Source organism: Haliotis cracherodii, unplaced genomic scaffold (assembly GCF_022045235.1).
Source record: "Haliotis cracherodii isolate W230 unplaced genomic scaffold, xgHalCrac1.p SCAF_19, whole genome shotgun sequence".
Taxonomy (NCBI): domain Eukaryota; kingdom Metazoa; phylum Mollusca; class Gastropoda; order Lepetellida; family Haliotidae; genus Haliotis; species Haliotis cracherodii.
Window position 1 is genome coordinate 14911154 of NW_027266274.1, and position 21088 is coordinate 14932241.

The following is a 21088-nucleotide window of genomic DNA, read 5'->3' on the forward strand; positions in this document are numbered from 1 at the left end:
GATTCGAACCCACAATCATAGGTTTCTAGAATGCTCAAGGGACACAATTCAAACCTACACAGATAGTTGTGGCATGCTAGACGACTGGGCCACCCGTGTCCTGTATTATATGTTATGTTCAGAGATAGTGTGATTGTAAAAGAAGCTGTGGTTGCGAATGATTTATCTTAACTGATTAGGTTTGTAATACATTGTAACAATCGAGGATTGATCAATTCATGGTAGGATTTGGTTTCAAATGTATCAATAACTATACAAGGAAATGTCAGCTGAATATGGGAAGGTCCAAAGTAACGTTAATCATGACAGGTACCACTCGTTTTAAACGGCAACTGTTTCACTTTTTCCGAAATGGAATTTGATATAGTTTCGTAAAGACGGACTTCAATTAAAATAAAATTATAAAAAACATGGTCCACTGATCACAGATGTTTGGGGTATTTCTTTAATATTTTAGTGAATAGTTCGTTAGTACCATGAGTATGGATCTGACAGACCTTGCATCATAATAATAATAAGAAGAACCTGGGATTCGAACGCTCACCAAAGGGGCGCAACTCTGCACATGAGCTGATCTCATCAAATTCAGATCTTTTAGTTCTCGCTACCTCTCAACAAAGATCTGAGGACATACCATTATGGGTCACGTCAGACCGACCTTGCGCGAATCATAAGGCAGCTTTCTCGTGCTTTACGGCACTAATTTCAAATTGGGGACTACGCTTCGTAACATATTTTGACAAATTCTCGATTACTAATTTGAAACCTGAACAAAAGAACATTCTGGAATGGCAAATAGATGTCTAGATTGTATAGAGTCACTCGTTAAACCCGTAACTATCTTTCGGAATACCCCGTGTTAAAGTTTTCGAGGTTGTATGATTAGAAATCACATTCCGACTGTCACTTTTATGACGCTCTGATTGGTCGGATGAAAGGTCGTTCTGACGTAACCCCTAATGTGCTGTCTTCAGATCTCTGTTTAGCGGTAGCGAGAACTAAGGTCTGATTTTAATAAGATTGCGATGGCGCTGATCGTTCGTCATGCAGTGTCCAAGTCACGACTTGATCAGTGATGTACATGTTGGTCTAACAGTGCTGACTCGGACGTTGAACATAGACGACCTACATGTCCCTACGTGTGTTGCCACAAATTTAAATAAAGGTCGATATCAGACATATCCGATGCAACTGGTCATTCTATTAATTTGTATAATTCAGATACTATATCATACCTTTTGGGAAAATAATATTTAATTCTCCTTATTAGTCCAGAGTATAATAATTCCTGTCAATAAGTTAGAACGTTTTATCTGCGTTGAGCTAATGCTTTGTCAGTACCTCGTTGTCTTGATCAGTAAATGGTCCGTACTCTGCCCTATATCAATGCCTTTAAGAGTTATTGGGTAGGGGAGGTTGCACAGTTCAAGCGCGCTTAACTAAACGAGCGTGAAACGTAACATTAAATCTCGCTTAACACATACCGTATTGTGTAAACTGTATTGCTGAAATATCTGATACGCAGAATGGGGATTAAGGAATTATCTTTTTCGTGACCAGCAACATGTTCGTGTGCGCTGCTTGGCTTGCTTTGTACACGTGGTTTTTTTGTCGCAACAACTGTGTACGCTGTACACCCGAAGTACACTAGGTCCTGTATTGGTTGGTTTCTTGTTACCATATCCGCTTGATTAAAATCGTGACGTCCATACAAACTCCACTGTAGGTGCATGTATAGGCTGTGTTGAAGAGACCGCCTCCGTGGTCTAGTGGTAGAGCGTCCGCCCGGAGAGCAGAAGGTCCAGGGTTCGATCCCGGGCCGCGTCATACAAAAAGACGTTAAAAGATTGTACTTGTTGTTACCCTGTCTGGCGCTCGGCATTAAGGGGCTAAAACAAGGACTGGTCGGCTCGGAGTCAGTATACTGTGTCTGAGTGGGGTATTCATGTTAAACTGCGGCATGGTATCTCAGTTTGCTAGCACTATAAATCGGCATCAGTCCGGACTAGTACAAGCAGCCACACACACACATACACGTGCATGCACGTCGCTATATAAGTGCAATAATTCTTGGACGCGACGTTAAACCCAATTTCACCTCACCTCACCTGTGTTGAAGATGTATTGAAGCTGTATTAAAGCTGTATTGAAGGTGTATTTTCATCATTTAGAGTGAGTGAGTGAGTTTGGTTTAACGCCGCTTTTAACAGTATTCCAGTTATATCGCGGCGTGTCAGCTTAATGTGGGAGGAAAGCCCGAAGTGATGCAGGTCTCAGACGTTTACCACTTCGGTGAAACCCACGAGCACGGGTATGGTGCTGACAAACCTAGAAACATAATTGGGGCGAACCGGGATTCGAACCCACAATCATAGGTTTCTGGCGTGCCCAAGGGACGCAACTATGCACAGCGAATCGCGGCGCCTTAGACGACTGGGCCACCCGTGCCCCCTCATCATTTAGAGAATGAATTACTTTATGATGAAAGTCACGACAGTAGGAGAAACGTCCGATGTACATGTGTGGTATGACGAATACATGCAACGTGGGGTACGTTACGTTACGCTGTGTTATGTTGCGTTACGTTACGTTACGGTTTTTTTATGTTGCGTTACGTTGTGTTTACGTTGCGTTGCGTCGTATGACGTTGTTTGCTACTGCACTAAATTACGTTACGTTGTATTTTGTTGTACTGCTTTACGTTGTATTGTGTTGTGTCGTGTCGAGGTCGTATCGTGTTGCGTTGCGTATGTTGAGTTACGTAACGTTATGTTATGTCGTATAATCATAAAGAGGGGATTCAGATGCTAGTACATATTTCTTCAGCGTTTTCATTAACATAAGTACATCGTTGATTTACATCAGTACATCATTCATTTGCATCAGTACATCGTTCATTTACATTAGTACATCGTTCATTTACATCGGTACATCATTCATTTACATCAATACATCATTCATTTACATCAGTATATCATTCATTTACATCGGTACATCATTCATTTACATCAGTACATCATTCATTTACATCAGTACATCATTCATTTACATCAGTACATGTACATCGTTCATTTACATCAGTACATCGTTCATTTACATCAGTACATCGTTCATGTACTTCAGTACTTTGTTCATTTACATCAGTATGTCATTCATTTACATCAGTACATCCTTCATTTACATCAGTACATCATTCATTTACATCAGTACATCATTCATTTACATCAATACATCATTCATTTACATCAGTGCATCATTCATTTACATCAGTACATCATTCATGTGCATCAGATTATCATTCATTTACATCAGTAAATCATTTACGTACATTAGTATATCATTCACGTAGACCAGTAAAATATTTCTAGTTCAACAATATGTCATTCATTAAGTTGAGCATATCATTCAATACATTAGTACATCATTCCTGTATATAGCTTTTATATTCATTCACTAAAGTACATCATTCATTTACATCAGAATGTCATTCATTTACATTGATAAATAATTAATGTGCATCAGATTATAATTAATTTACGTCACTAAATCATTTATTTACATCAGTACCTCATTCATATATATCGCTATATTATGCATTTACAAAAGTACAGCATTAATTTAAATCATGAGTATGCCAGTCATTTACATCAATTCATCAGTACTTTACATCATTTTAGCATTCATATAAATTCATATACATTAACATGTGCCAGTACAGCCGTTGAAATATGCATCTACTTGCCGACTCGTCCCGCATCAAAACACGGGGCTGTGTAGTCGTGGGCAGATGACCATTGAGTACGCTTATCACTGTGTCGGATTAAAGGAGACTGATTAATGAGTGATTTCAGGATTTCGTTGCAAATTAGGTGTGTCGGAGTCGGAGTGCGAGACTGTCGGATTAACCAGTCTAAATAGCACTGATTTAATCGGTTCCCATCATTAGTATCAGATAAAGCCGATTGTCGGATTAACGAGTGTCGGATTAGCGAGACTTGACTGTACATCATTAAGTTGCATCAGGTCATCATTTTCGAACAATTCCTGTATACTCAACGGAAAAAGTAACTTAGCTTCTTATAAAGTTGTGAAAATGTTATGTTATTGAAATTCAAAACAAAATAGTTGGTCATTCGTCTGATCAATGCTTCATCACAACAAATTAAATGCATTGAGAAAACCATATCTGGTAAAGAGGGGTGGTGTAACTCAGTTAACAATGTCAATATCGGATTTGCGTTGATACAGACGAGGTAGCGGCGGCGCATTGAAGACACTAGCTTGTTTCAAACAGCATTGGGGATGTTGTTTTAAATTGCAACCAAAGATTGGTTCAACTGAGCTATCTTTACCGGCCGGTTCTGATCCTGTCTTAGGCGTTGCTCCATCTCATCCCATACATGTTCTGTGGAGGAGAAGCCTGGAGGAACAGTCGGCCAACAATGTTATTTTGCCTCAACAAGTCTGTTACAGGACGCGCAACTTTGAGTCTCCTTTACGTTTGAAGACCACCAGAGCTGTCCAGATGAATCCTAGCTGCTCTCATCTGTGAACATTATACTGTCCCAGTCGTGTCCTCCAAACCTCAGATATTGTCCGCACCAAGTTAGCCGTGCCTGATGCTGACGGTAACACGCCATGATATAACAGATATACTGTACAAAGCGGCGTTAAACCAAACTAAATCACTCACTCACACCATCATTTAAGTAATCATCTGACCAATTCATCATCCGGGCCTAAAGAATCGGCCAATAAATATGTGTGTGGTGTGTGTGTGGACCCTCCGACCACATCTCTCTCTCTCTCTCTCTCTCTGTGTCTCTCTGTCTCTCTCTCTCTCTCTGTGGTGGGGAGGGGCTGCTTGTGTTTGTCGCCCTCGACATTAAGGGGACAAAGCAAGGACTGACTGCTTCGCAGTGCGAGTGGAATCGTTTATAGTCTATTCTTACAATTTCAGCTAATTTTGTCACGATGTATCCCCAATTGTCCATTACACCATGCATTGGTTACTCAGCACTGACTGAATACATGTCATGGAAGTCACGTACGATGTCGTGTTGCCACTTTATATTTGAACGGCACTGACCCATAACCGCCTTTTCTATGGTTAAAAAAGTCTAGCTCGTGACTCCATACATCAATGTATTTAGAGTTAGGTATCTAGTATAGGCCTGTGTTCAATACATACACTATACACTCTCCTTTAGCTTAATACAAATCGTGAGCAGAGCACACACGGGACAGACCCGGGATTTTCCAAACGTGTAAACTGGTAGTCAAGGCGTGAGACTTCAAAACGCACTTGGTCGTCACGATGATATTGTGCCTAAATAGATCAACCCCGCCATGATATGAATCGCCACACTCTATTGAAACGATAAATTGTTTGATTTTATCTGGGTATATATTCATGTTCAATGCTTATAAGATTACATTACCTGAGATATTTTTGAAAGTTAGTCTGTGTCTGTTAGTCTGTTAGTCACGTGTACACACGTATATGAATAATTAATACATTAATACACCAACGAGTGTCAAGGGAATTCACGCATCTGACACTCCTTTGTATTCAAGCTCATCGAATACACTGTTGAACCTCTACAGCGTTGAATGGGACAAAATCTCAGTTGTCAGAGTGTTAGTTCATATCTAAATTTGAAAGGCGGTTGTGTGACTCTGTCCCACAACGTATAAAGCCTTCCCAAGCTAGGAGCCTGTCAGTCTCGACAAGAAGAGCAAGTGGGGAGGAGACACTCTTTATCGTCTTGCATAAACGTAAGATATATAAATATATGTTGTACTTCACGTCTTATCAGTCTTAAGCAAGCCTATGTTGACAATACCTGTGAAACTATGCATCTGACACACTATCAGTTATTACCTTTAGACTTTCTTTATATTCCCTGCATGTCCACATATATTACGTGTTTGTCTTTCAACACTGAAGACATTCGTAGTTAAGATTTTTTATTTATATATTATTTGTTTCTATGTGTGTGGCTATACACGTGTATCTATTTCATCTTTAGGTTTGCATTTCAACGATTTATATAGGGGTGGTCGGGTAACCTATACCATAGTGGTTAAATCCTTGTCAACAGAAGAACCGGGTCCGACTCCTGACATCTACGATTCCCGACGCCGTCTCATCGTGATCTAGCTAGTACAGAGGCACTTTATAAGCAAGCTGTATAATGGAGGTACTAGGACTGATTAGGCTGATTAGGCCTAATGAAAAATACGAACATTTCTGGCATATCAGTGTACATGAAAAATCTTTATTTTCAAGCTGGCATCATTTTCATTACAGTTCGTTCGAGATGCTTTGTTCGAGACGGGAATGGCTGCTTGTTGGGGTGCTGCTGGTGGCGTTCCGGCAGACTGTCTCTCAAGGTATGATCATGATTAGCATGTAAACGTTAAATTTGTTTTCGTTTTCTTCATCTTTATCTTCATCTTCTTTTCTGCATTTTACTCAGAATAACTATTTATAAATAATTATTTTCCAAACTTCTCCCTTCTTGTATGGACACCTTTGCAGCTTAGGCCTAGTGGCTATATAAATCTCAGAAGTAATCTAAATGAATAGGAACTAGATGAGCATCAACAGCTTTATGTTTACAACACCTTTAAGAAGAACGAACAACAAGCACTTCTGGACACACTGCCTGTAGTGGAGAGGACATCGACAGTCACTGGTTCACATTTGATAGGAATATGTAATTGTTTAGAAAAGGTGTTTTCTTATAATTTGGTGTTCCTGCTTTTAGTAAAAACACCTCGATTCGTACCTTTAAACACAGTAAGGCTAACTTGTGATACATAGAGCACATAAGGTGGTTGCACCAGTGAAACGTAGATATACTAGGCGTCTATTATGTACATATAAGCAATGGTACATACTACAGCTGTCAATCAAACAATATTATTGATGGTACTGATGAGGCCAAAGACCTATAGTACATTGTCTGTTGCGTGTTACAAATTCATACAGTTTCTTGGTTTCATAGCATGATGAATGAACGTTGAAACAATTTCTCATAGTTTCTGTACAATCACATGTCATTAATTAACAGAATTTGTTACCATGTTGGTTGTGGTAGAAATAGTTATTCAGATATTTTGCTCTTAAATCATTATGCACTGGACATTCACATAAAAAGATCAATACAATCAGTTTTATAAATTCTACAAAGAATATGTTCTCTTGCAATACATCCATATCTGCCTGTTTCAATACATAGATCATGCGAGCCACAACGAAATCGAGAAAGAGCTGTTCTAAACTTAAGTAAATTTACACTTAAAAGATAAGGTTCTAGTATAATAGTAGTCTTAAATGTAGTGTAGTAATTTGCTTTTCTAGAACTGGACAAGGAACCAAGCCGGTTTTGGATGTACATATCTTTTAAGGTCTGTGTCAAACAGCTGTCATGGTAGTATTCCATCGCCCATGTACAATAACTGCTATACCCAATGTATGCATATAGTTACCGTATTCCTACTGAAAAGTCCGCCTTCGGGTACTTTTGTTTGCAGATATACAACAGCTAGTGGATAATCCCACCATCAACGCGGGCTCTGATGTTTCTCTGCAAGTAACAGCTGCGACAGCCGATCTGGCAGCAGGAACATGGTACCTTTTGGCTTCACCGAGCCCGGTGCGTCAGTTGCCAAACAACGATAGAACCAGATACTCCGTGTCCGGCCTGTTCCACCGACTCACTATCAGCAATGTGGTGGCGTCAGATGAAGGGCGGTACTACTACGTACATGGACAAGGAGTAGTCACTCAAGGGGCGGTTACAGTTGCAACCCAAGGTAAAGGATGTTCTTATACATTGCATCCAGAGTTTACAGCTTTTGAAACATCAGTATTTGCTATTGCGAAGTAAACCCCAAAGCCGATTAGAATAAAAGGAAACCGGAATAGCGTGTAATAAGGACTGGTACACTGATGTGTTGGAATAAAGAACATTGGCCAAAATGATGTAGAACATTATGATAATTTGAGATGGAGATACTTCAGCACTAAGTTATTGGATATCTCTTGGTCATATGATATGTGTGCATGTCTTGTGGACAAAAAGTCTACTGAATTTCGTGAAGTTGAGCTTAACCTACAATTTGTGCGGAGTCGAGGTTTAAAACTGAAAAGGTGATTTTCATAATTTCGTTTTTACTTGATATATTTCACCCTTGTAAAAGCATAAAAGGTTTGGGCTTGATTTTGTGTAACTATGACGTTTTAAAGATCATCGTTTTTAAATTAATAAAGGGTTAAAACATTTGGATAGATTTGAAGAACATTGTTAAACATTACGTCAGTGTATTTGCACATGTACTCCTATTAACTAGTCCTATGTGGGCGAAGTATGCATTGATATAAGCGATTCACAAATGCACCGGGACGCAGCGAAACATAATCATCGACACAAATCATATCTTTATACATACTAAACGATAAATAAGGAGGATATGTTATAAATATAAAATTGAATGGATAATCGACATGGCAATTTTAGTTTCACTTCAGTTGCAAAATAGTATTTGGTTTGATCCCAAATCATTCCCTCTACACTTGGCCATAATGTTTAAACTTGAAAGATGGCAGTGATGGCCGTCAGAAATACTAGAGAGTTTCTCCTAGAGAGTTATTTCCCCCCTCAGATGTATCAAATGTTGAGTATGTTTATTAATGAAACAGGGGAAGTAAACGAAGTGAATGTTAATTCAAAATTTGGAAATTTGGGTCGAAAAAACAAAGATGTTACCTGTATTCTAAATGACAAATGTCAATTTCAGCTGCAGTGTCGATCATAGGCACCATGGGAGACGTGACAGCCCTCGAAGGCAGTAACTCTTCCATGACAACGACTGTCAGTACTGAGGGTGTCACGAATGGCGTATGGAAGCAGGGAACAACTGTCCTGACCAATGCTGCCGGCTACACAATTACTACTTCCGGTTTCACTCAGACATTGGACATCCAGAACGTTCAAACAACTCAAGCAGGCACATACATCTACACAGTTGGCGGGGCTTCAACACAGGCCACGCTCACAGTTGTCGGTAAGGACATGCTCTGACTGAAGTAACTTTATTAAATGTTATGTTACATCTAACGCTTATTGTAAAGCAATATTTTAGAATTCAAATCCTCTTTAAATGTCTGTGCTCTTTTCCCAGATTTATTGCTAGCATTTTAGCTTACATTGGTCGAATCAATGACACATTTACAGTTCAACTTCTAAAGAATAATTCGCTTACAGTTAATTTTCTGTTCTTACAAAAACAAGAACATGTACTGACGTCTGTCAGAGAGATTCTGAGTTTATTTATTAAAGCATCATTGGTAGCATTCCCCCGAATAAGCTTCACCAAGGTGTTGCAATCTTTGACAAGATGTACGGTGACAGGATTGGGTCCCAGGACAGGTGGCCAGCCACCATACATTGTATTACCCCCCTTTGGCTGCGTGTGCATCAATGGGAACGATGTAACTATTGAATTAGTTAACAAGAGTAGTTTGACTTTCATGGAACTGACATTATCAGAACCGGAAGTGCATCTATCTTTGTTACAAAGTAAGCTGTGTGCAAGGGGCGTTTTGGTTTGAACATATCCTTTCAGAAACAGGAAGTGACGTAATTTGCCCGGACGTACTAATACCTGGAATCTTACCACACTTATGTAACATGACCAACTGTTGACCATGTTTGTTAATAGACGCACTTTTACTGAGATGAGAGAACTCCGAACAAGTGCTTTTATTTTAAAGTGGTTCATTTATTCCACAACAAACATGAACGTATTGGACGTTTTCGAATATATTTACAGATCCAATTGGATTCGATGTCCTCTCGCGTAACAGTATTTGGTCTATTAGTTAACATTTCTTTTGTTGTTATATTATTAATTGACAGGGAATCTAATAGAGGTTGAAGTGTGATTGTACTATTCTTTGTTGTAGGGCGACTTGGGAACGTTACGGGAAGCGTCGGAATTGATGTGAGTTTCACTTTGAACGTCTTTCCGGGCAACGCAGGGGGATCATGGTCCAGGAACAATGTGCAGATCGCTGACAGTTCCAAGTACCAAATCACACAGAGCAGTAATGGACAGTCACGACGTCTTCTTGTACGCAACGCCCAGACTGCCGACGCTGGGGCGTACGTGTACAGCGTTAACGGACAACAATCATCTGGGTTCTTAACAGTGGGAGGTACGTGTACAGTGTGAAGGGACAACAATCAACAGGTACGTGTACAGTGTGAAGGGACAACAATCAACAGGTACGTGTACAGTGTGAAGGGACAACAATCATCAGGGTTCTTAACAGTGGGAGGTACGTGTACAGTGTGAAGGGACAACAATCAACAAGGTACTTAACAGTGGGAGGTACGTGTACCGTGTGAAAGGACAACAATCCACAGGGTACTTAACAGTGGGAGGTACGTGTACAGTGTGAAGGGACAACAATCAACAGGTACGTGTGCCGTGTGAAGGGACAACAATCCACAGGGTACTTAACAGTGGGAGGTACGTGTACCGTGTGAAGGGACAACAATCCACAGGGTACTTAACAGTGGGAGGTACGTGTACAGTGTGAAGGGACAACAATCAACAGGTACGTGTGCCGTGTGAAGGGACAACAATCCACAGGGTTCTTAACAGTGGGAGGTACGTGTACAGTGTGAAGGGACAACAATCAACAGGTACGTGTGCCGTGTGAAGGGACAACAATCCACAGGGTTCTTAACAGTGGGAGGTACGTGTACAGTGTGAAGGGACAACAATCAACAGGTACGTGTGCCGTGTGAAGGGACAACAATCCACAGGGTTCTTAACAGTGGGAGGTACGTGTACAGTGTGAAGGGACAACAATCAACAGGTACGTGTGCCGTGTGAAGGGACAACAATCCACAGGGTTCTTAACAGTGGGAGGTACGTGTACAGTGTGAAGGGACAACAATCAACAGGTACGTGTGCCGTGTGAAGGGACAACAATCCACAGGGTTCTTAACAGTGGGAGGTACGTGTACAGTGTGAAGGGACAACAATCAACAGGTACGTGTGCCGTGTGAAGGGACAACAATCCACAGGGTTCTTAACAGTGGGAGGTACGTGTACAGTGTGAAGGGACAACAATCAACAGGTACGTGTGCCGTGTGAAGGGACAACAATCCACAGGGTTCTTAACAGTGGGAGGTACGTGTACAGTGTGAAGGGACAACAATCAACAGGTTCTTAACAGTTGGAGGTACATGTACCGTGTGAAGGGACAACAATCAACAGGTACGTGTATCGTGTGAAGGGACAACAATCAACAGGTACGTGTATCGTGTGAAGGGACAACAATCAACAGGGTACTTAACAGTGGGAGGTACGTGGTGTTGTTGATTGGGCGAAACAAGAAATTGTTAGTCGACTGTATTATAATTTTTATTTCTAACATCCAGCTGCCTTTTCGCCTTGGACGGCCTGGACCAACACCTCCTGTGCGGTCACGTGTGGAACTGCTGTAACGAGACTCACGTCCAGAACAAGAACGTGTCTGGCCGGTAGCGGGCAATGCGACGGTGAAACGTTCGAAAGCAGGCTTATCAACTGCCAACTTAACCAATGTCCTAGTAAGTTTTAGGGTAGCTATTACTAAGTGAATAAATGCTCAAGTGTATCGTCATGCACAGGACATTTAGCGACTTTCATGCATATTCATTGTCCAAACTACCCTTTGAGACCAAAGGCCGAGAATGAATGAAACAGCAAACATGCAGGCTCGCTCGCCTGTTTTTTTCCTGCTCGCCTTGATTCAATTTTCATGTCTTCTGGTTTCATTTCTAAATAGCATTTCTCCAACTAAGTTTTCCCGTAATCATGGACGTAATGTTTGAATCTGGCGGTAAGTGACCATGTTATTTGAAAAAGCCGCCTTCTCCCGGCCATATATCTTCTTGACAGGTCTTATGAACATTGTTTTGATCATACTCTCCGTTGATTGGCTACTGACTGTGTAGGCGTGTCAAGTTATGTGCATAGATTAAACGATCACCTGATTCATGTCACGCCACAGTATGTATTCCCACACCTGGAATGTTTATCAATCTCGTCATTTTTGTCTGTTTTGATATATACAACTGTTTTTGTTTAAACTATTGTAGATAAAACATGTTTTACGTTGTCGAATTTAATTATAAGCATTGACTGTGTTTTGTTTTCGGTTCATTGAGGTATGACTCGGAAAACCAATGTGCAAACTTTTGTAAGAATCCACTACGCGGATTCATACAGTTTGCACCTCGGATTTTCGATTCATACCTCAATGAACCGAAAACAAAACACAGTCAAACCTTAATTGCAATATTACCACACGTTGAAATGTTGCATTCGATTTAGATCACCTAGCATGAAACGTTTTCATTTTGTCTGTAAATATTGTGTTAAAATACGGTATTTCAAGGCTGGAAGAGGTTGCAATGCAAGTTTAATCACCTGTTGTAAGCTTGATTAATTTTTTGTTCTGGGATGGACACAAAATGGATAGTCTCGGTTTTTAATCCTCATGATGCGCGCTTGTCAGTCAGCTTGTGAGCCGGCCAGTGCAACACTGTGCTGACGTCTCGGGTTCAAAGTCAACCAAATTGTAGAACATTCAACTTGATTTGATTGTCTTGCCATTTGTTTCAAAACGCGAAAAGTGCTACCAAGCCATCGGTGGAAGCGTTGAACTTTTGCAGACCGGCAATGATATAGGAACGTGTTCAGTCGAGTATTTCATGGTTGGTCATTCATTGTTTACGGGAATCAGGAACTTTCTGCTTTTAAACTTACCTCAAACCATATTAACATAAACGACAATTATCCGTCAGTAGTATCATACAGATAACTGTACAGTGGGGAAAGATAAATCTTTCTGACCCCTCCGTCAGAATTGATAAATTGGCTGTCTGATACATAAATATTTACGTGTATGTGATATGGGTATCCAATGAAATCATTTATATCATTGAATTTTCTGTTCCCATTGACACTAATGTGATTGACAAGATTGAAGAAAAACATGGCAAATATGCGGTCCTCGTTTTTGAAATGTTACGCTTGCACCCCAAGTACCACGTTGTCCGACTCCCCATTGTTCTCGGTGCCTTAGGTTTGGTACCTCCCAATCTGTTGACTGACACTGGGAGAGTACCCGGGATTGCTACCAAGAATACAGCCCTTCTGACAATCTGGGTAATGCAGAAGGCTGCAGTGTTAGGGAGTCTTCACATTCTCCGAAAAGTTCTGGGTGGGTTTGACTAGGCAGGGCCTCCTGGGAGAAGTCCCATTCGCTGTCTGGGCTGCGTGTAGAGGGGGCAACAGCCCTGAGCTGATGATGAGCCTATCCACCCTGACTCTGCCAGGACCAGCCAAACCCTCTTTGCTGTATTTTTTATTTCAATCTGTAAATACTACTACTGCTACTACTACTACTACTACTACTAGTACTGCTACTACTACTAATCATAACCATAATCATAATAATAAATCAATGTAACAATAACATATCGCACTTCGCTACATATTCATGTAACATGACAGAAATACCGGTACTATGTCACATAAAACAAAATTGATGGATGATGATGTTTTTACAAAATACTGTTCCTTCAATTGTGTGTTTTGCTCCGCAGTTAATGGCGGTGTCTCGTTGTGGGGATCATGGAGTCCACCAACATGTACACAGATTTGTGGCGTCGGAGCAACTGGTCCATCTGTACGTACAAGAACATGCTCCAACCCCTCAACTGCAAACGGTGGCTTATTTTGTAGCTCCCCACTCAGCGAAACATCGATGAGGCCATGTAACCTACCCGCATGTACAGGCGAGACAGGTGAAATATGTGCCATTAACAATCTTAACACATTCTTAACACAGGAGGCAAAGGTCCGGTGATAAGGTGAAAGGTTGTGACCATTCATTAGAGTTCTGAGCCACGACTTCATCAGGACACTAACATCATTCAGTGGCCATATTGTAGACGTCACATTTGTAGGATTGTTTTCATTTAAATTCCTTTAAAGATCTTCGCCTTTAGAATCATCCAATGTAGTAGGTATAAGGTAAACACCGTTGAAACAATGTGAATCATGAGTCACTCTTCTTTAAAAAATCAGGCTTAAAGGTCTTGGTTTCATATTTGAATGATATTTTTTTCCTCACATTAACCCGACACGACTTAGTTTAAATATTTTAAAAAGCGTTGTTAAACACAATCCGTATCACTATAATATTATTGAACGTATGTATATTTAAAGTTTTTTTCTTATGTATGTGTTTCCAAAATGGAAGTGGGCCTCAGAAGTGGAAAACTTACAAGTGTCAATGTGCCAATAATAATATTTCTGACTGCCATTAAATAACTTTCGGGGGATGTTTCCAGTACTTTCCAACAAATGTGAACAATTAAGTATTGTGACTCAGGGATAAGAAAGTCATATCATTATCCAAATGTATGGTTTCTGAAGGAGACGGCAACTGGGGTGAGTGGACACAGTGGAGTGGTCCCTCCTGTCCTGCCTCCTGTGGTAGTAGTAGTAGTAGCAGTAGTAGCAGAAGTACACAATAGTGGTAGTACTAGCAGTAGAAGTAGCAGAAGTAGTAACGTCAGAAGCAACAGCAGCAAAGCAGTTGTAATAGTAGTGGATGCAGTAGTATTAGCAGCAGTCGTAGTAGTATTAGCAGAAGCAACAATGGAACAAGTAGCAATAGTAATACTAGCAGAAGTAGTGGCAGTAGTAGCAGCAGTAGCAGTAGGATCAGTAGAAGCACCCCAAAAAGCAGTAGTAATAGTTCTGGGACGCATAAAACCCCATGTACCCCGACTGATCCCGATACAACAAATTTATCGTAATGACGTGTTTTAATGTGACTTTGTAAAATAATTCAAATAAATTTCAAATAGATAGAAAGCAGCTGCTCGATTGAGCTGAGGTTAGCTTGCGCTATGTCACGTGACATCCATTGGTTTGGAAAAGCGTGCGGCTTTTTGCATTGAAGCCGGGTATAAAGGATTTATTCTGTCTCTCAGAAATGCACTTGCAGCCTGTAGTGCTCGTGGTGGGGTATAAGAGAAATGTATTACCCTCCAAGGCGGGTTACATTGTATTTTATCAAGATCACGTGGACCAATCAGATTTCATCATTCTGACATGGAGGTATGATAATAGTGGTTGTAGTAGTGAGTGTGAGTGAGTGAGTATTGTTGTACGTCGCTATTAGCAATACTCATTGCAATATTCCAGCAATATCACGACAGGGGACACCAGAATTGGGCTCCACACAGTGTTCCCATGTCAGGAATCGAACCCGGTTTTTCGGCATGACCGGCGAACGCTTTAACCACCAGGCTACTCCACCGCCCTAGGTGCAGTAGTAGTGATAGGAGTTGTAGTAGAAGTTATAGTTGTGCTATCGGTAGTTATTGATGTAGTAGTAGTACAACTGTTTCAGCATAGGTGGAAAGTCAATGGTAACGGTCATAACTATAGACTTGTAGGTTTTCGTGTTAACAGGGGCGGTCGGGTAGCCTAGTGGTTAAAGCGTTCGCTCGTCACGCCGAAGACCCGGGTTCGATTCCCGACATGGGTACAATGTGTGAAGCCCATTTCTGGTGTCCCCCGCCGTGATATTGCTGGAATATTTGCTAAAAGCGGCGTAAAACCATACTCACTCACTCAATCGTGTTTACAAACCATTCTCTGGGGGAAATCCGGGGTTCGAACCCAGCATTACCAGATCATGTAATGTTTGAGGCATGGCGATGTGTACAAAAATTCAACATCCGTTCTGTTTATCCAATGCAAATCCATTCACTTTCTCTTCGTATTTAATCCATTTAAATTCTGGGTCAAAATAGGACTGCAGTGCCGCTGCTATCTTATATTACCTTGTCTGTCGTCGGCCATATTGGCCAGTGATTTATTTATATATCGGGAATATCGAATATAATACAAGGCCTAAACAACATTATTCACAAACATTTTTCCATTTTAGCGTAGGCACGTCATTTAAAATCAGAATAATTAAAGTTCCCAAATGTTTGGATTCTATCACATGCTGAGAGTTTATGGTTGTTTTGTGTGGAAATTTGTCAACTCCAACTGCCATTTGCGATGGTTTAACCAATCGCTTTTTTCCGATTTCGTTTTATTGGTAGTCGACTGTATTATAACTTTTTTTTCTAACACCCAGCTGCCTTTTCGACTTGGACGGCCTGGACCAACACCTCCTGTGCGGTCACGTGTGGAACTGCTATAACGAGATTCACCTCCAGAACAAGAACGTGTCTGGCCGGTAGCGGGCAATGCGACGGTGCAACGTTCGAAAGCAGGCTTATCAACTGCCAACTTAACCAATGTCCTAGTAAGTTTTAGGGTAGCTGTTACTAAGTGAATAAATGCTTCCCTTCAATTTCTGTAATAGCATTAACGTTGTGGGGACGTCTGAATGTTGAATCCTGAGAACATGGTGCAACTCCAAAACACGGACGCATATACGCATTTTGAATTAAGAGTGAGTGAGTTAGTGTGTCTGGTTTTATGCCGCTTTTAGCAATTTTCCAGCAATATCACGGCGGGGGACTCCAGAAATGGGCTTCACACATTGTACCTATGTCGGGATTCGAACACGGGTCTTCGGGCGTGACGAGCGAACGCTTTAAGCACGAGGCTACCCGATCGGCCCTTTTAAAATATAAAACTTTGAAAGATATTAATGCTGTCCAGAAGAAATGACTCCGAGTTTGTGTGCAAAGGTAATATTTACTGTACCTATTCATATTTGATTACCAGTGTTTGCAACATACCACACGTTGAAATGTTGCATTCGATTTAGATCACGTAGCATAAAACGTTTCATGTTGTCTGTAATTATTGTTTTAAAATACGGTATTTCAAGGCTGGAAGAGGTTGCAATGCAAGTTTAATCACCTGTTGTAAGCTTGATCAGTTTTTTGTTCTGGGATGGACACAAAATTGATAGTCTCGGTTTTTTATCCTCACGATGCGCGCTTGTCAGTCAGCTTGTCAACCGGTCAGTGCAACACTGTGCTGACGTCTCGGGTTCAAAGTCAACCAAATTTCATAAAATTCAACTTGATTTGATTGTCTTGCCACTAGTTTCCTTATTCACCAAATCAAAACGCGATAAGTGCTTCCAAGCCATCGGTGGAAGCGTTGAACTTTTGCAGACCGGCAATGATATAGGAATGTGTTCAGTCGAGTATTTCATGGTTGGTCATTCATTGTTTACGGGAATCAGGACCTTTCTGCTTTTATACTTACCTCAAACCATATTAACATTTACGACTATCATCCGTCAATAGTATCATACAAATAATTGTACAGTGGGCAAAGAATTGATTAATTGGCTGTCTGATACTAAAATATTTACTCGCATGTGAAATGGGGACATAATCAAGTTCAATTGCACACAAATCAGTCTAACTATAGGATATTACTGTAATTACATAAAGACATTGCTTCAATTGCACACAAATCGGTCTAGATATGGGATATTACTGTACCTACATAAAGACAGTGCTTCAATTGCACACAAATCGGTCTAACTATAGGATATTACTGTACCTACATAAAGACAGTGCTTCAATTACACACAAATCGGTCTAACTATAGGATATAACTGTACCTACATAAAGACAGTGCTTCAATTGCACACAAATCGGTCTAACTATAGGATATTACTGTACCTACATAAAGACAGTGCTTCAATTGCACACAAACCGGTCTAGCTACAGGATATTACTGTACTTACATGAAGACAGAGCTTCAATATCACACAAATCGGGCTAGAAAAGTGGCGAAACCGAGTCAACTTTATTCGAACTTTATTGCCTAAATTATATTTCACGTCCCGTTTTCAGGAGAGAAATTGTTCTCCACATTTTTATGTTTTTGACACGTGTTGATTACCTTCTTAATCATTTATAGACCCAAGAGTCCTTCTGACATACGATTCCACTTCCGAATGTGATAATTGTTGTATCCTTTGTACCCAGCAACCCTGAAGTCAAGCAATACCGGAATCAAAGACACGCCGTGATGTAACTGCAAAACTTTCCAAACATACCTTAAACACAAAAACCTCATATACTAGCATGAATCTATACGTTCCTATTTGATTTCCAGTCGATGGAGGATTTAGCATGTGGGGTGTTTGGCAGACATCCGCCTGTCCTGTCACCTGTGGCACATCCGCTACTAAGCTGAGAACCAGAAGCAGATTCTGCAGCAATCCTGCCCCACAGTTTGGTGGTAGAAACTGTACAGGGCCATTTGCAGAGACTCAGCAAGTTAACTGCAACCTGACTGCTTGTCAAAGTAAGTTTAGACAGATTGTAAGAACACTGATTGTGGCGGATTAACGGGGTGGTCTGACGGGTATTATAACATTCAAGGCCCTTGTAAAACTTTCAAAAGCTTTATGTGACTCATGTACGTGTGGAGGTCATTCAGGATTTGGCGCATCAGTGACCAAGGCGATGTCCGATGCAATTCCTTATTTCTACTTCAACCATTTGTTCCCGTGTTTGTTCAGATGAACACTTGCCTTTGCACGTGTTTGTTATTGTTGCTATCGATGAGGCAGGATACTTTCACCTTTTCGCGAACACCCGATATCCCCACTGATATCTGATAGTGATTCAAGATACTCGTACTTGTTTAAAATTTCGGATTCAAATACAAATGGTCTCTGCTTTAATGATTTTATGATTATGGAAATGGTTTTGTTGTTCCTTTGCAAAAAGCAGTTTACGCATCAGAGACTTGCAATGCATTCAAGTTACACAAGGGAGCCGATATGAATTTTTTAAAACCAGCTAGATATACTATACTTATGTGACATAGCCATCCTTCATAGATTGTAGGAATGGCAGAATAACCATTCAAATATTTTGAATTAATAATTGTTGCATAAGCGTAATAAATAGTATAAATGCATATCCGTGCTGGATTGCTTGACGAATATAATAGCCATACCAGATGGAATGTAAAATAAAACGATCGATATATTACAAAAACATGTATCACATGTATTCAGCCAAACACATACAACTGTCTAGTGGTTTATGACAGGCAAACTGTAACTGTAAAATGAAACTATTTTGAAATCTACATTTTATGTGTTTAAATATATATATATATATATATACGTTTAAACGTTTAAACACATAAAACATTGGGTCTATAAATGATTAAGAAGGTAATCAACACGTGTCAAAAACATAAAATGTAACTGTAAAATGAAACTATTTTGAAATCTACATTTTATGTGTTTATATATATATATATATATATGTTACTGCGGTGTTACTTTGTAATATGTGCTCACTGAATCGATTGTTTTAAGGTGTTGCAATGTTGGAAAGCAATCCACAGACTTACATAGGGGCGACTATCAGTCTGCAAGTGTCAGTGCCAGGACCACCAGCACAGGCTCTGGGAGCTTGGTACAGACAATCTGAAGGAGTTTTCAACGTCGTGACTGCCACTGCGAGGACCGTGCTCTCTGTTGACGGGAACATCCATCAGCTCACCCTCATTAATGTCACAGCAGAAGATGCCGGGACTTATTTCTACATTGCAGCAGGAACCAACACACAAGGCGACCTTACCATTATGTCTCCAGGTAACGTCATCACAGTGCCAGTTCATATTTAAAGAGTATATGATATCATAATTGTTTCTGGACTATAAAAGCAGAGTGTGAGGCGATGGATGACGACAGGGTATATGGTTAAATCAAGTCCACAACGCGTTTGTATCTGTTGTTGTTTATATGTGTACATGTATATCGCAATGGTAGTCGTGGTGCTCGAATGCGTTGATGACTTGAGCTGTTGTTGATTCGCCTTTGAATTGTGAATCCACGATTCCGATTGGTTCCTCAAGGATATAAAGTCACAGCAGCATACCCCTGTGTCAAATCACTGCATCACTGCAAAGATGGACTTACTACCCTCTCTTCTTCAACGCACTCAATAGGGAATTGTGCTCACAGGGTTGTTGTTCCCTTCAATCATAGCACCACATTGTGAAAAGAAATACGCTGAAAAATGTTTTTCATATTCTACAGAGAGAACTTAGAAATGTGCACGTCTCAATCAGGGTCTGTGACATCCTGTTTGATGCATAACATTTCTACATTTCTTCATTTCTACGATGTGATACGTAGGACTGATGTGCACTTTTCTATCAACGTGAAAACATCTCGATTGTCTTTAACTTTTCTAAGGACATTTCACTCCTAGGAGTAGGTGTTCCTGAATATACCTCCAGGGCATCTATGAAACTGAAACCTGAAGAGTCCTATCTCAATGTAGCATCACATACCATAACATTCAAATCATAACACGTGCAATGTGTCTCTTACCTTCTTGGTCATCAAATCACAGCACGTATACAAGCTATCATCCACTATCTCCTTGTTAATCCTTGTTATCCTAAAATAGCGACAGTTGGTCCTGTTTATCTTGGGTGATCTTGGATGGGATAAAATAAAATGTCAGTCACATTCACGGAGTATTGATTTTATTGTAGTCCACGGTGGAATATCTCAGTGGGGTCCATGGAACAACCCTCCATGTCCAGTAACATGTGGACAAGGAATTCGCTCCCTTTCCCGAAACAGGACATGCACAGAGCCAGTTCCACAGTTTGGAGGACGAACTTGTTCCGAGACAAAAGAAGATACCATACGAATTACGTGTTCTTTGGCAAACTGTCCAAGTAGGAACAATACTATTTGGTTTATTAATTAGACGAGTTTGTGGTAGTACTAGCAGTAGAAGTAGCAGAAGTAGTAACGTCAGAAGCAACAGCAGCAAAGCAGTTGTAATAGTAGTGGATGCAGTAGTATTAGCAGCAGTCGTAGTAGTATTAGCAGAAGCAACAATGGAACAAGTAGCAATAGTAGTACTAGCAGAAGTAGTGGTAGTAGTAGCAGCAGTAGCAGTAGGATCAGAAGAAGCACCCAAAAAAGCAGTAGTAATAGTTCTGGGACGCATAAGAGTCCTTCTGA

The 21088-nt window shown here is 40.5% G+C and overlaps 1 protein-coding gene across 2 annotated transcripts in view; it reads left to right on the plus strand.

The window, feature by feature from the left end:
* The first annotated feature begins 5707 nt into the window (after positions 1-5707).
* The window catches only part of LOC139466782 (SCO-spondin-like), a 39075-nt gene continuing 23694 nt past the window's right edge, over positions 5708-21088 (plus strand). The window contains exons 1-10 of one of the 2 annotated variants that reach the window (XM_071248462.1): positions 5708-5778; positions 6314-6396; positions 7543-7824; positions 8809-9075; positions 9977-10228; positions 11466-11636; positions 13680-13880; positions 18196-18387; positions 19418-19696; positions 20608-20796. In XM_071248462.1, coding sequence (XP_071104563.1) covers positions 6324-6396; positions 7543-7824; positions 8809-9075; positions 9977-10228; positions 11466-11636; positions 13680-13880; positions 18196-18387; positions 19418-19696; positions 20608-20796 — 1906 coding nt within the window. In that variant the 5' untranslated portion in view covers positions 5708-5778; positions 6314-6323. Of the gene's footprint in view, positions 5779-6313; positions 6397-7542; positions 7825-8808; positions 9076-9976; positions 10229-11465; positions 11637-13679; positions 13881-16240; positions 16412-18195; positions 18388-19417; positions 19697-20607; positions 20797-21088 lie in introns of both variants that reach the window. The other variant, XM_071248463.1, reaches the window with a different exon arrangement.